This window comes from Ptiloglossa arizonensis, chromosome 13, assembly GCF_051014685.1.
Source record: "Ptiloglossa arizonensis isolate GNS036 chromosome 13, iyPtiAriz1_principal, whole genome shotgun sequence".
NCBI classification, from domain to species: domain Eukaryota; kingdom Metazoa; phylum Arthropoda; class Insecta; order Hymenoptera; family Colletidae; genus Ptiloglossa; species Ptiloglossa arizonensis.
Window position 1 is genome coordinate 5327518 of NC_135060.1, and position 14531 is coordinate 5342048.

The window sequence follows — 14531 nt, forward strand, 5'->3', positions numbered from 1 at the left end:
TCGAGAAACAATTTTGTGGAATTAAAAAGAATTCATAATTGATATACATAAAATTTTATATATATACATATACATATACATATACATATACATATACATATATATCTTTTAATAAATTGTATGTACATATGTATAAAGTAAACTTAATTATAATGCATATTGTAATACAGAATATTTTGAACAGAATAATATATTAAAATATATATGTTAAGCAAAATATTATGTTCTGAAAATGATTCAAAATTAAAACCATGAAATAATTAATTGATCACTATTTTGTGTTTAATAAAAATACTTAACCAAAAGTGATTTGTAATTAATATCACAGAAAGAACAGTTGAAACTACAAGCACAACTAGATGTAATATATGTGACTCTGGGTTAATAGGAACAGGTAGAATGTCATCACATTTATACTTTACACAGATTTAATTATTTATAATGACAAAGATTGTAATAAGAATTGCTACTATAATAAGTTTATTTTGTTCTCATGGGTAATGTAATTGATTCTAATTCAAAACTTATATTAAAAATTGTAACACTTTTACTAGTGTTAGTACATGCAATTCATTCTGTACAATTGCAAATGCAGTATGGTGGAACCTGATGAAATAAACACTTGAATAACTAATATTTTGACATTTATCTTTGTATACACAATAAAAATGATTATTATTTCAAACTGAGATTTTTGTAGGTTATTATTCTTACAAATAATTGAAAACCTTGTAGTTCTATAATTAGTACATACTGTTTATGATACAATGTATTATATTTTGTAAGATTAAAATAGATCTTTTTTATTTCAATATTGTAGTATGATTTATTTTAATCATATTGTAATATGTAGGTATAATATAATATAAATGTATAAATGATTAATAAAAAGTTATTATACAACATTTGGAGATTGTACATCTGAAACTTATTTCAATTTTGAACAAATATTGCTCAAACCATATTTTTCATTTTTGTATGTAACAGTTGTGCACATTCATAAACCACATGCATAAGTTTATTTTCGCTCGTAAAACTACAAAAATGGGAGATAACAAATATGAATCATTTGTTTTCTAAATAATTTATACAACTTGCTTAGCAACAGTTAAATTGTATCGGCAGTAAAAATAGTGATAAAAGGCCAACTGCAGTTGAAAGCTCACCTATTGCAAGTCAATAATAAACTTTCGATAGTATGATGCATTTCATAATTAAAAATCGGTAAAGCAAACGTAAGTTAATAGTTGTCTATAAAGTAAAATTTTATAAGGATTAACAATATTTCCATGTTAGGTGATAATTTAATTAAACTTGTAAACAATAAAACTCGAAAGTAAATATTGAATATTATACTACATTATGTAAAATAATTTTTATATTTCGTTAACGTTACTTTACTTAATATTAGCTAATTGACATCACTCGGTGAATACTGGTCATCTTGCAATCTTACTGGTGACTTCCTATTTAATGCGGTTAAACCAATGATACGCTTAGTGTATTCGTTTTAATACAACCGAACAATGATTAATAGTTGTGTGTATATACGCCTTTAGGCAGATCGCCGCGAAACTACAGATCCATATGATCTTTACTCGTCGTCGGAAACATTTGGAACTAGCTCAAAGTTGATACTGAAAGTGAAGTAAATGAAAAAGTAATTATTTGCTAAGATGCCTAATATTATAAATGACATCAAATTAGACTTTAAAGATGTTTTATTACGCCCGAAAAGGAGTACACTGAAAAGTAGGTCCGATGTAAGTAATATTTATAAGATTTATAAAGATTTATAAGTGTCTACATTCAACGTCCTTACTCTTTTTTTATGAAATTCACCTACGCATAATACATAGTAAACAAAATCTAAAATTATAATATCACACGCCCAACGTTTTTTCATAGAATCTACTACTAAAAAATGACTTTATAAATTATTCTTCAAACATTCCAGAAATATTATATTCCTTTATTTTTAAATCTTGTATTACTATATCACTGTTGTGTTTTAATGTATGTGATAACATACTCATAATATTTTAATATTTTCATAATTTATTATGTGATTAATTCAGCGTATAGTTTTCATTTTTCATTCTAAGCGACTCATTGAGAAAATTGCTTATTGATTACTAATCAACAATACTTTTTACAATTTTAGGTTGATTTGCATAGAAAAATTACGTTTCGCAATTCAAAACAGATTTATGAGGGGATACCTGTAATGGCTTCGAATATGGATACAGTAGGAACATTTGAAATGGCAAAAGCATTATCAAAGGTATAGTATAATTGTTTGTATCTTTGGTTTTATTTCAATAAAGGCATTATACTTAGCATTTATAAATTTGTATCAATAGGTTTAGAAAGTTTTAATAAAACAAAATCTAGTATTGTATCTAAAGATATACTGATAGGACATATATAACATTTATAAAGTTCTGATTTAAATGGTGATTTTATTACATTTTAGCATGGACTTTTTACTACTATTCATAAGTACTATAGTGCATCAGAATGGAAAAATTTTGCAATTCAGAATCCTGAATGTCTTAAAAATGTTGCTGCTAGTTCTGGTACAGGAACAGAAGACTTTGAACGATTATCAAGTGTTTTAGCTACTGTATCTGAACTATCATTTATATGTTTGGATGTTGCTAATGGGTATTCACAGAATTTTGTTGAATATGTTAGAAAAGTGAGATCTGAGTACCCCGATCATACAATAATTGTAAGTAATAATCAATTATTGTTATAATTTTTAAAAATATAAAATGTATATTGGATAATTATGCAGTACTAATTTGTACATTGTATTTGAAAGTAAAAATTAATTACTGCCACTGTAGGCAGGGAATGTGGTAACTGGAGAAATGGTAGAAGAACTGATATTATCTGGAGCTGATGTGGTTAAAGTTGGAATTGGACCTGGATCAGTGTGCACTACACGAATGAAAACTGGTGTAGGATATCCTCAATTTAGTGCTGTAATTGAATGTGCTGATGCTGCACATGGTTTAAAAGGGCATATAATTGCGGTAAATATTTGTGTATTACAACCTTGTACAATGAATACTCTCTTATTCCATAGTTTTGTAATGATCACCGATGTAAAATATTTGCATGTACGTTATTCACAAAGATATCCTTTGTTAGGATGGTGGTTGTACTTGTCCAGGTGATTTAGCAAAGGCTTTTGGAGCTGGAGCAGATTTTGTAATGGCAGGTGGTATGTTTGCTGGACATGAGGAATGTGGAGGAGAAATTATAGAAAAGAATGGGAAAAAGTTTAAATTATTCTATGGTATGGCTTCAAGCACAGCAATGAATAAACATGCTGGAGGTGTAGCTGAATATAGGTTTGTATATGAGTAACTGTAAAAGTGGTTTATATCCTTAATTTTAATAAATTTTCAACTTGCCTAGATCGTCAGAAGGTAAAACCGTGGAAGTGCCTTATAAAGGTTTAGTGGAAAACACCATTTTAGACATACTGGGTGGCTTACGTTCTGCATGCACGTATATAGGAGCTGCACGATTACGCGATATACGAAGTTGTGCTACGTTTATACGTTGCACGTAGTAGGTAAATTCTATATGGCTCACACCAGAAGTTTGAAGTTGTCTTAATAAATTAATCTATTGTAGTATAGTTTTTGTAGAAAAGCTTTACCTAGTGGATCAAATAATAAATATGTATTATTTTCTGGCAAATGATATTTATAAAAAAATTTACATGTTTTAATTAACAATTTTTATGCACACTGATCGAATTGTACATTTTTATAATAATTTTAAATTATGTTTAAATTAGCGAGATCAGAGGAAGCAGTAACTGCTTAAGGCACAAATATACATTCTGTTATCACGCTTAACTGTACATACATACGTATATAATTATTATTATTATTATAGTATATTATTTTATGTATTTAACAAATAAACGCTACTTGCATTTTTTTAAAATGAATAATTAATTGTATTAAAATATTCCTAAATGTATTTTAATAAACGATTCTGTGGAACTAAAAAGAATTCATAATTGACATACATAATACATGTATAACTTTTAGTAAGTTCTATGTACATATGTATAAACCAAATTTAATTATAATTCATATTGTAATATAAAATATTTTGAATAGAGTAATATATTAAAATATATATGTTAAGCAAAATATTATGTTTCACAAAAGGATTAGATATTAGAATTTTGAAATAATTAATTGATCATTATTTTATGTTTAATAAAAGTATTTAAACAAATGTGACTTGTTGAGAAATATTTTTACTTTCTTAGAAAATAATATAATTTTACACACCTTTTGTTATGAACCTATTTCTTCCCTTCTATGAATCCCACAGGCAATATTTCATATACAATAATATAAACCTTTTTATACCTACTAATTGATTTTCTTCGTTAGAAGCAATGGAAAGTTCCGTTGTTCCTGAAACATTTGCATTCTTTTTATTAATTGTTATAATTTCAAATGTGTAATGTATATTCTTCGCAATTATTTAACAATTTTTTTTATTAATACATAATGAAAAATGATTTGATTACTTACAAACAACCTTTCATAATAGTTGAAAAGAAAATGAAGTACTATTTATTTTTACTTACTTCAATTATGAATTGCAATTGATACATAACAAAATATACTCTTGAAACACATAGATGTAAATATAATATTTTCTTACGTTCATGCTGTAATGTAAAACAAAAGAAGAACTATTTCTTTTAACTTAAATATCCAGTATAATGTTTAAAATATTATTCACATTATGAACTTTTTAATTACACTTATTTAAATCTTAAAAAACGATACACATGAATTCAAAGACACAGCAAAAGATTGTAAACAAACTGGTAATAAATCACCGGTTACATAAAGTTATACCAAACCACTGCCGTTTTAACTCACGACTGAAACAAAAAAGATAAATCAAGATTTGAATACCCTTCATTCATATCATTTATATTCAATTCTATGAAAGTGATAAGACATTACCATTTTTGTAATTTCATTAATTATATATGTATGTTAAATACAACTAAATTGGATCATGGTTTAATAAAGCAGTATTTGTATAAAATTTTGCTGAAAACACTATTTACACTTTATCAAATGTATATGTACATACATATAGGTATTCAAATGTTAAATTATATTTAAATAATATAAGGAAAATAAATAATTATATTACACAATATAAATAAAATGTTTATCCTGAAAATTAAACCTATTTGAGTCTGAACAAAATAATGATTTTTGAATATTCACAAAAATATTTTGTAAGTAAAAAAAAATATATGTATATATATATATATATATATACACAACACATACACATACTCACATATACATATACATATATAAATATATATATAATGTTAACTAGTAGTTACTTTTAAATAAGATTTAATACCTTCTGTTATCATAGAAAAAGTGCATGTACTTTCAAATATAAATAACAAGACAAAGATTACAAATAGTTATTTTTTGTTTTTGTCTATACTGTATATTCAATGATGATATTTAAAATTTCATTTAATGAATTTATGATTGGAGAAAAAAAATATTTAATAATGATGAAAAAACAATATTTACTTTTGCTTTCATTACTTATTTGAAATTTTGTTACATAAAAAATCAAATTTGTTTCAGTTATACATAAGTAAAATTGAAATGTTATACATAAGTAAAATATTACATAAGAACAAACAACAAAAATGTAACAAAAAATTATGAATCATCCTTGTAAATACATTTCTGTAATAACACAATTTAAATATGTAAAAAATATTTAAACTGTGTACACGATAAAAATGTACAAATCAAATTCTCTGCTTCTCTTACTTTTAAACAGATGATACTTAGAATTTTTGTTCTTTGATCTTATAATTTTAACTAATAAATATATAATTGAATATCGAAAATATTCAATTGTAATTTTGATAAAACTTAAATAATTTGTAAGTTGAAATTTTACATATGACTAGTAAAATCTGTCGACAATTATCTACTATAATTAATACATTTATGTGAATAACCATTTGATAAATTAGTAAACAATATATATGATTATACAAGTTACAAGTAACAAACAGTGATTTGATATGCCATCCGTAACTCTCCAGTTTCGCAGGTCCTGATTCCTTTGAATGTAAACACACAGAATGCTGAATGAAAGATTTAAAATAGTGGGTCCCCTCGATGAAATTTATTGAAGAACGGGTAAACATTCCTACAATTGGCAGCTCCAAAAATCTAAAAATAGTAGTGGTACTTGACAAGAAAAAGCAAAGGAACCAAGGTAAAATTGTATTTAGTATTGTTATAATAGTATATGCGTGTACGTAGACCATCATACGTGTATCATATTCTCTTGCATACATAATAAGTAAAACAATTCATAGACAATAGAAACGAATTGAGGCTGTCTTTACAGCCATTTACACTATAAAGGTTTTCTAATTTTCTAAAGACAAATGTTTCATGAATGAGACAGTGAAACATAAATAATGACATATTGAAATAAGTTCTAGAAGTATCTCTTATCAATACATTTGTAAGGATAACTTTTAGTATCTTTTATGACAAATGGGAAGCATAATAATATGGATATTGTTGTGGATTCCTCGTTCCTGTTTCTGACCTGCTGCTTCACCTGCCAGTTTCAATTTATGTTACAATCAGGCGTTATGGAACAAAAATACATACAATAGTATAAGTAGAACACAAGTAGACATCATGTCGATATTATATTATAATGATAAACTTCGGGCATTTCTCATTACTTAAAATTAAAACCATGAGTATCCTACAATATGTATATATATCTTTGTATATAAAAAAAACACAAAATATTATAGTATAAATAGAACATAGTCGGTTCTAGTGGCATTTTTCAAAGTTTATGGTTTTGCGAAGCGATCAACTATCGTAATTTATTGTAAACAGTGTATGAAGTTACAGCAGGCATTAACCGCATCCCGTTGGGAAACTATCTGAAAACTATCTGAAATAAACAAACAATTATAATAAAACAGATGAAACATATATAAATATAAATGTACTTTCAAAGGTGTAAAATATATTATTTCAATAACCAGATAAAACATTAAAATATTACGAATTTTTAATTTTTATAAACATTTCACTCCCTGAAAGTATCAACAGTTATCAGTGCGCATATGGCATTCCCTTCTTCTTACACCATTGATTTTCATAGTAAACAATAAATATCAAGCCAATATAAATATAAGTGATTGAATATAATAGTATATGATCAATTATATAATTAATAAACAAATATTGCAAGTATATGTGTAAGTAAAAATACCGCATTAATATCAAATTATTTCATATATACCATGGTATATTGTAAAAATTGTCATGAGCTTATACATGTATATGTATATGTAATATATATGCATATTAATATGCGCGCGTGCATGTGTGGAAAGTGTACTCTTTGTATATAAATAATACACCTTTATTCATGAAATATGAACAAATGTATTTGTTTTATTTATGTTTATTTTATATGAAGACAAAATAAAGGGGAATTTTAAATACAATGTTTCTTGAATGGCAATGTAGTACAAGTAAAAGAAAAATTAATTCAAAAGATTATAATCTTATAAATCAAGTGATTTATTTTAATTTTCATTTTTGTAATTATAATTCAAACTCGTTTATACATTAAGAAACACTGTATTTGAATTTTATGGGCACTTTGAATGCAAACAATTAAAAATTCTTTTATTAGTGTTGCATTCTCAAATAATTATTTAAAAAATTTTGTTATATAACGTAATAAATGTTCTTCAGAAAATACCTTAAAACATTCAATTATGTTTTTGATGCACTCAATTTTACATTGACTTAATATAAAAAATGAAGATTTGAAAAAAATTGTATGATATAAAAAAGCATAAACAGATAAATATATACTTAATCGTAACCATTATAAAATTATCAAATATTTTACATTATATTATTAATTATAAAGTAGAATTAAAAGTATACATAAGTGTTGATATTCTGGTTATATTATTAAACAAATCGTCATATCATACAATTTTCTAATTATGTGCACATGTACTTTTTTAACACACAGCAATTAATACTTACAGTTTATGTTTTCCTTGGTGGAAGTTTAACTTTCTGTATTCGTTTGTGAGTAAGGGTAGTTCTGATAGCCCGTGGGGAAAGATGGGTTTTGTTGACCAGTTGGCGGTTGTGTAGTAGACCCAGCCCCCGCTGGATAATATCCCGTCGGAGTCGAACCAGGATTTATTGCCGGGTAACTACCATAAGCTTGTGGAAAGGCATTAGGAGCGCCACCTGCTGGACCTGATTGACCTTGCATGCTCTGTTGCATTTGTTGTTGAGCCATTTGATTGTTCTGCATTCCCAACTAAAAAATTGAAGATATTACCTTATCAGTCTTCATGGTACAGTTCAATTTGTTACAGGTTCTTATTTTTAGCTAATAATATACCTTTCCTGCTTTCATTTGAGCTTCTATAGCTTCGGCTTCTTTTATTTTACCCATACTTCTATAATATTCTGCCCATTGTGCACTGTAGTCAGCTTGGCCTCCATTTTGGGTAGCTCCTGTTTGTTGTGGTTGTGATTGTTGTGGTTGTTGTTGCTGCGGCTGCTGCTGCTGTTGTTGTTGTTGCTGTTGTTGTTGTTGAGCCGGTCCTGAAGTACCAGTTGCTGAAGGGTTAGATTGATTCGGCGCATTTCCTAGAATAATGGATGTTTATAAATCAGAGTATTAGTCAATAAAATTTAAAGAGAAACACTCAAATCTTTTATTTATACCTGATGGTGGATTATGATCTTGTTTTCCTTGTTTCGCTTGTTGTTCAATTATATCTGCTTCTCTATGCATACCAAGTGATCTATAATATTCTGCCCATTGCGCACTATAATCTGGTTGTCCAGTTTGTGGATTTACTTGAACAGATGCTTGGTTAGCTGTATCTGTAACAATAGATAATTATTTATTTAACTTTTAAATATCTATACCTTTTTAGTAAATAACATAAGTAGACATACTTGTATCAGAAGTTTGAGGTTGATTTGGCCATGCTTGATAAGCTGTTCCAGTATTCCAGGTTGGATTATATCCAATTGCTCCTTGGGCACCAGTAAACGATGCATTAGCTGGTGCCTTTGTTTTGATTATTGAATAATTAATAAATTAATAATAAATTATAGTTTTCTCTATATATTGAGTTTTTATGTTATCATATATTTACCATGCCCAATTTTTCACTAAATATTCTTTTTGCATGCTCAACTTGTTCGTGATTGCCTCGAATTATGAAAATTTTTTCATTTTCATTACTTTGATTTCTTCTATCCAATTCACAGTGTGCACCAGTTTGTTGGTTTATTTGTTTAATAGTTTCACCGCCTAAAATAATTAAAATAAATAGTTAAAGTGTATTTATTATAAACTTTAAGATTATCTTTATATTTGTTAATTAATATAATTTTACCTTTCCCAATAATAATACCACACTTTGATGATGGAACAGTAAATGTTGTTTCTATTTTATCTTGCATTGGTCCTCCTTGACGTCTGTCCCATCCTCCATATTCATTTGGATTGCGATTGCCACCAAATCCGTTGCCTCGTGGACCACTTCTTGCTCCCATGTTACCTCTACCATCATCTCTCCTCTAAAAAGAAATGATTTCAAGAAAGAATAGCTTATGCTATATTAATAGAATACGATAACATTAACTAATGCTAAATATTTACCATTACACTGTCAATAAGTTCTTGAATGCGTTGACGAACTTGTTCCACAGCTTGGTGTTTACCAGACAATATACATTTTCTATCTCCAGGACCATCTTCTCTTCCCTGTTGAAACTGTACTCTTGCACCAGTTTCTGCCTGTATTTTTTTTATCATGTCTCCTCCCTTGCCAATAACAACGCCTACCGCTGCTCTTGGAACAAGTACCTAATGAATAAATGTATTATTTACTAATACGAAATTTCACATAAATATAAGATTTTTAAACATTTTCCTGTATATAGATATCACTAACATATTAATTATCTGTAAAAGGTGTATTATACCTCCACTCCATCAGTAGTTCCAGAACCATGATTAAAACTACTATCATTTGAATAACTTCCACTCCTATCACTAGTTCTTGCACCTCTATGAAACATTTGCATTTCTTTTTCAGCTATTAATTCATATACTAATTGTTTGGCATATTCAACTTTTTGTGGATCACCAGTTATCCTATGTAAAGAAAAATATATAGCTTTTACTACTATCACAAGACTTGTGGCTTTCAAAAATAATTTTGAATATCAATCAACAAATAGTTAAATGAAAATTGGAATTATTACCTTAAAGGTTTTTCCTGTTCCTGAGAAGGTCCCTCTTGAATAACAACCATTTTAGCTCCAGACTTTTCTTGAAGTTGTTTTATCGTTTCTCCTCCTTTTCCAATAATTAAGCCAACTTTAGGTCCTGGAATCATTATTTCAACAAATCCAGGATGTCCCATCATTCCACTGCTATTCCCACTCATATTTATGTCACCGATTCCTTCAGTTCTACTTCTTTGATTTACAATTGATAGTACCAACTCTTTAGCTCGACTGAAACACACATAATTTAAATGTGCAATATAACTTTGAATAATTTTTAGTTTAAATATAATCTATTAATATACAATAATGTAATTTGTTTGCAACACATAATGTGATGTCTACTGTGTGCCAAAATATAAGTTATGAATGTCACATTAATTTTTGTTTAACAAAGAGTTATTTCTTAAGTGTATAATAAAATCAAATTTCATGTTAAAATGTCATAGGCTTAATTATAAGCAGATTTAAATAAATAAAAATTCAATTTTCTTCCTGTTGCGAATAACACGTCCCCATGCATATCCTATCCTCCTTCCATCCTTCTTTCTCCATATCCTATTGAAAGCAAAAAACTATTAGTAAGTACAAAATTATTAAATTAAAAGCCACAACTTATTGATAAATTCTCAATGAGATAATATTCTGAAGCATATGTAAAGTCAAGTATGAGCCCGCTATTCACATCCAGGAGCTAAATAAAGACTCTGTAAAACATTTGACAATTTCAGTATGCGAAAGCATGTAACCTACATTTAAGAAATGCATGTTAACATGAAGTGATAGCATATGAAGTATACTAGACACACGCAAACTATATTTCACCAGTACTATTCGTGCTTGAAACACATTATCTAATGAATACACTTAGTGTGTATGAAGCACTGTAATATTATATTACAACACTGCAATGTGAATTTTAAAACCATTTTGTTGAAATAAATAGTTGATACTTTCAGGTGTTTCTAGGAGATTCAACAGCAGAACTAGGTGGATAATTTGTTACTTAAATAAATTAGAGCCTAACAAACTTCCTATATATCAAATACAAGGAGGATAGCAGGTTTGTTTTTCTGTACATGTGTTTATATGTGAACATGTACACACATATATGTAAATACATATTTATATGTATGCACAATAACTCTATATGCATACAACATATATAATACATGTGTATACATATATATTGTACATAAGTATATGTACAAATGTAAAATATATATTTTGCATTATGTAGTGTAATTAATAAGTGCCACTTGACGTAGCGCAACAAAGTAATCCTTTCGTCTAGGCAAAAGTTTATAAAGTGGAAATTGCATTGCATACAAAGTAGTTAAAATTAACGAAATAAGAAGGGAAAACAAGTTACTTGACAGCTTCTCGTGAGCCAGTTAATGTGCAAACACGTTCAGGTAGCCCACCACTTTCTGGTGCCATCTGTATTTTACATCCTGTTTCACTTTGCAATCTTGTTATTTGTTCTCCACCTCTGCCAATTACTGCAAACATATCATTATTAATTAATAATGCATAGACTAAAAATTATATGACAAATTATAACTTCTAAAAACTATACCAACTTAATAATTCTGAATAATATTCAACTGTTTCATCATATTACCAATATAATTATTAAAATGTGCAGACCCAGTAATTCACATACACAATATATAATGCTATTAAAACAAAATGTAACTAATTTTTCCTCAAACAAAGTGCATAATTATTAAAAATATTTAACACATTTATAACTTTATATTTAATTATTCAATTTCATATAGAGAAAAATACTTCCAATTTCATTTTTACTTACTTAGACCAACCATTTTATCTGGAACTCTGATATCTTCATTACAAATACCTCCTACATTCCCAATTGGTCCTGAGGATGATCCTGTGGGTCCTGCCCTTCCACTTTGATTGTTTGAATCTCCTAATGAATTACTTCCTGGCGGACCACGAAGTCCTATTAATGGGTCTGCTACTAATGATGCCATTTTCTTTGCTTCTGGTTCTGGAAGGATAACTTGATTGTTATCCAATAAATAAAGATGCATTTTTTATTTTCAAGAAATGTTATGCTACATTTAAATTCAACAGAATCATTCCTTTGTGTAAAAAGAATTTCTGGTACAATTCAAATATTATGATTCTATATAAATCACATTGTTAGGATAATTTCTAATGTATGTAGTAAAATATTATTTTTACATGTATGTGTAATATTTTTACCTGAGCCATCTTCAAGAGGACGCTTTAACTTAGCATCTTGATTATTTTGAGCACCAGCAGGATTAATCTTAGCAGCTATCTAAAAATGATTGATATTTACATAGCATTTATTAATAATTTCTTAATTTACCCAGATAGCATAATTATTTATTCATTGATATTTTAACAATTAAACCATAGTTTGTAGATTTAACAGTTAAACCATAGTTTTAACGATTAAATAACCATGTGCGATTATATGGATCTAACTGAAACAATTTAACTGTGCTAAATGACACAATAAATAAAAATTTGTTAACATCATAAATACAGTAATAAACATCAATGTGAAAGTTACTTTTTTTATTAGTTTTCTTATGGAATTAAGAAAACAACAAAATATAAGTTCATTGCCTCAAACAAGTAAAATTACTAATACGATTACGAATTATTTGTTTATTAACAATCCAACTCGACGTATGGTTTTATACATGTATAAAATACTGTACGGCCTACTTACGGTATTTTAATTCAATCATAACCTATGCTATATTAGTTTGATGTACTCACTTACTTGTTTTGCACGTTGTAAAGCCGCCGCAAACGCGGAGCTTTGGCTAAAATTTTGAGGCGGAGCAACCGCTGAATAGTCACTCATGATGGAACATGAAGCAGCAATACAAGTAAAACTATTACAATATTTCTTTCTTCAAATTGCTGCTAATAATTGTTTCTATATAAATTCACTCTAATATGTAATGCTTGGAACGTATTTCACATAAAATATAAATATTTCAATGCACTGCTTTGAAAGTACACAATAGTACAAAGCAAAGGTTTACGAGTGAAAGAACTGTGCTTTCACAGAAGGAACAGCACAGCGCAAGCGTCGGTCATGGAGCACACAATTCTGAAGACCGATACATGTGTTCACAAAGTAAATAACATTTAAATTTAATCGAATAATTAAAAGCATGAGGCACAGTATTTAATTGATCTTCGTCAAACTTAAATAACACTATTGACTATCTTTAAAAATAATATGAAAAATAAATGTCTTGTCCAATTCTGTTTGTACAATTTCACAAAATAAAGTAGGAAATAAAATGCAATATTTTATTTGTCTCATAGTTCTGTTTTTTGATTTTAATAGATATGATAGTAAGGAAAATATAAAAACCAAATGTATTATAAACACTATTCTCATTAAATTTTATGTATTCTTATAGTTCATAAGAAGTGGAAGAAATAAGACTTGCGTATCTTAAATGAGACATTTATCTTAAGCAAATGACAATTACCCTCAGAACTCTACCACCAGAGGGCTACAAACAGAAATCGGTTCTCGCAAGTTCTTAAACAGAAACAAATTTTTCAAAAATAATATACGTAATTTATATACATACATATATTTTTCATATTCTGTTTGAGCACTCGCGTTTATACCCAAGTGTTATATGGAGCCGTTTGTTTTTACTTTTAAGCTTTTACGTTTACTTCCAAAGAACCGTTTATCCTGAAGCTGTAAACAATTTTAAGAATGATAAAATGGAGAATAAATTAGGCGAAGTAATGCTTATAAACGCTGATACACGTGAGCGTCCAAACGATCAGAAATCCATTCATTTTTGCCGCGTAAGGATAATACGACCCGCCAAATGTTTCTCCTATATGAAAAGTTTCTATTTATCACGGAGATGAAACATTAAATATAAATACATTGTTATTTAAACTTTATACATAACAGGTTATCATTTTGTTTTTTTTCACTAAAGAAAACAGAAGGTTATCGTTCTGATAGATTATTTATAAACAGTTATTTATTACGTATTTATAATTGTACTTTAATATATTTGTATCCATGTCATTTAAATAGAATATACAAAATAT

The 14531-nt window shown here is 27.8% G+C and overlaps 2 protein-coding genes across 7 annotated transcripts; one reads left to right on the top strand and one right to left on the bottom strand.

Annotated features, from left to right (window-relative positions):
* Nucleotides 1–1077: 1077 nt before the first annotated feature.
* On the top strand, nt 1078–3981 carry LOC143153625 (GMP reductase 1-like). Its single transcript, XM_076325046.1, has 7 exons — nt 1078–1235; nt 1560–1763; nt 2165–2284; nt 2477–2734; nt 2853–3041; nt 3160–3362; nt 3430–3981. The coding sequence occupies exons 2-7, from the start codon at nt 1677–1679 to the stop codon at nt 3584–3586; spliced, it is 1014 nt and encodes a 337-aa protein (XP_076181161.1). The 5' UTR covers nt 1078–1235; nt 1560–1676; the 3' UTR covers nt 3587–3981.
* A 261-nt stretch (nt 3982–4242) lies between these two features.
* Psi (P-element somatic inhibitor) lies at nt 4243–13504 on the bottom strand. Of its 6 annotated transcripts, none has more exons than XM_076325026.1 (14): nt 13216–13504; nt 12663–12741; nt 12244–12456; nt 11800–11929; nt 10404–10658; nt 10122–10293; nt 9796–10002; nt 9530–9713; nt 9287–9444; nt 9084–9198; nt 8847–9008; nt 8518–8768; nt 8148–8433; nt 4243–4454 (listed from the first exon to the last, which is right to left on the bottom strand). In XM_076325026.1, exons 1-13 carry the CDS (start codon nt 13297–13299, stop codon nt 8173–8175), a joined length of 2271 nt encoding a protein of 756 aa, XP_076181141.1. In that variant the 5' UTR covers nt 13300–13504; the 3' UTR covers nt 4243–4454; nt 8148–8172. The 6 variants fall into 6 exon arrangements, with proteins under 6 accessions (XP_076181141.1, XP_076181143.1, XP_076181142.1 ...); XM_076325028.1 differs by lacking the exon at nt 4243–4454 and adding an exon at nt 4800–4933; XM_076325027.1 differs by lacking the exon at nt 4243–4454 and adding an exon at nt 6319–6678.
* Between the last annotated feature and the right edge of the window lie 1027 nt (nt 13505–14531).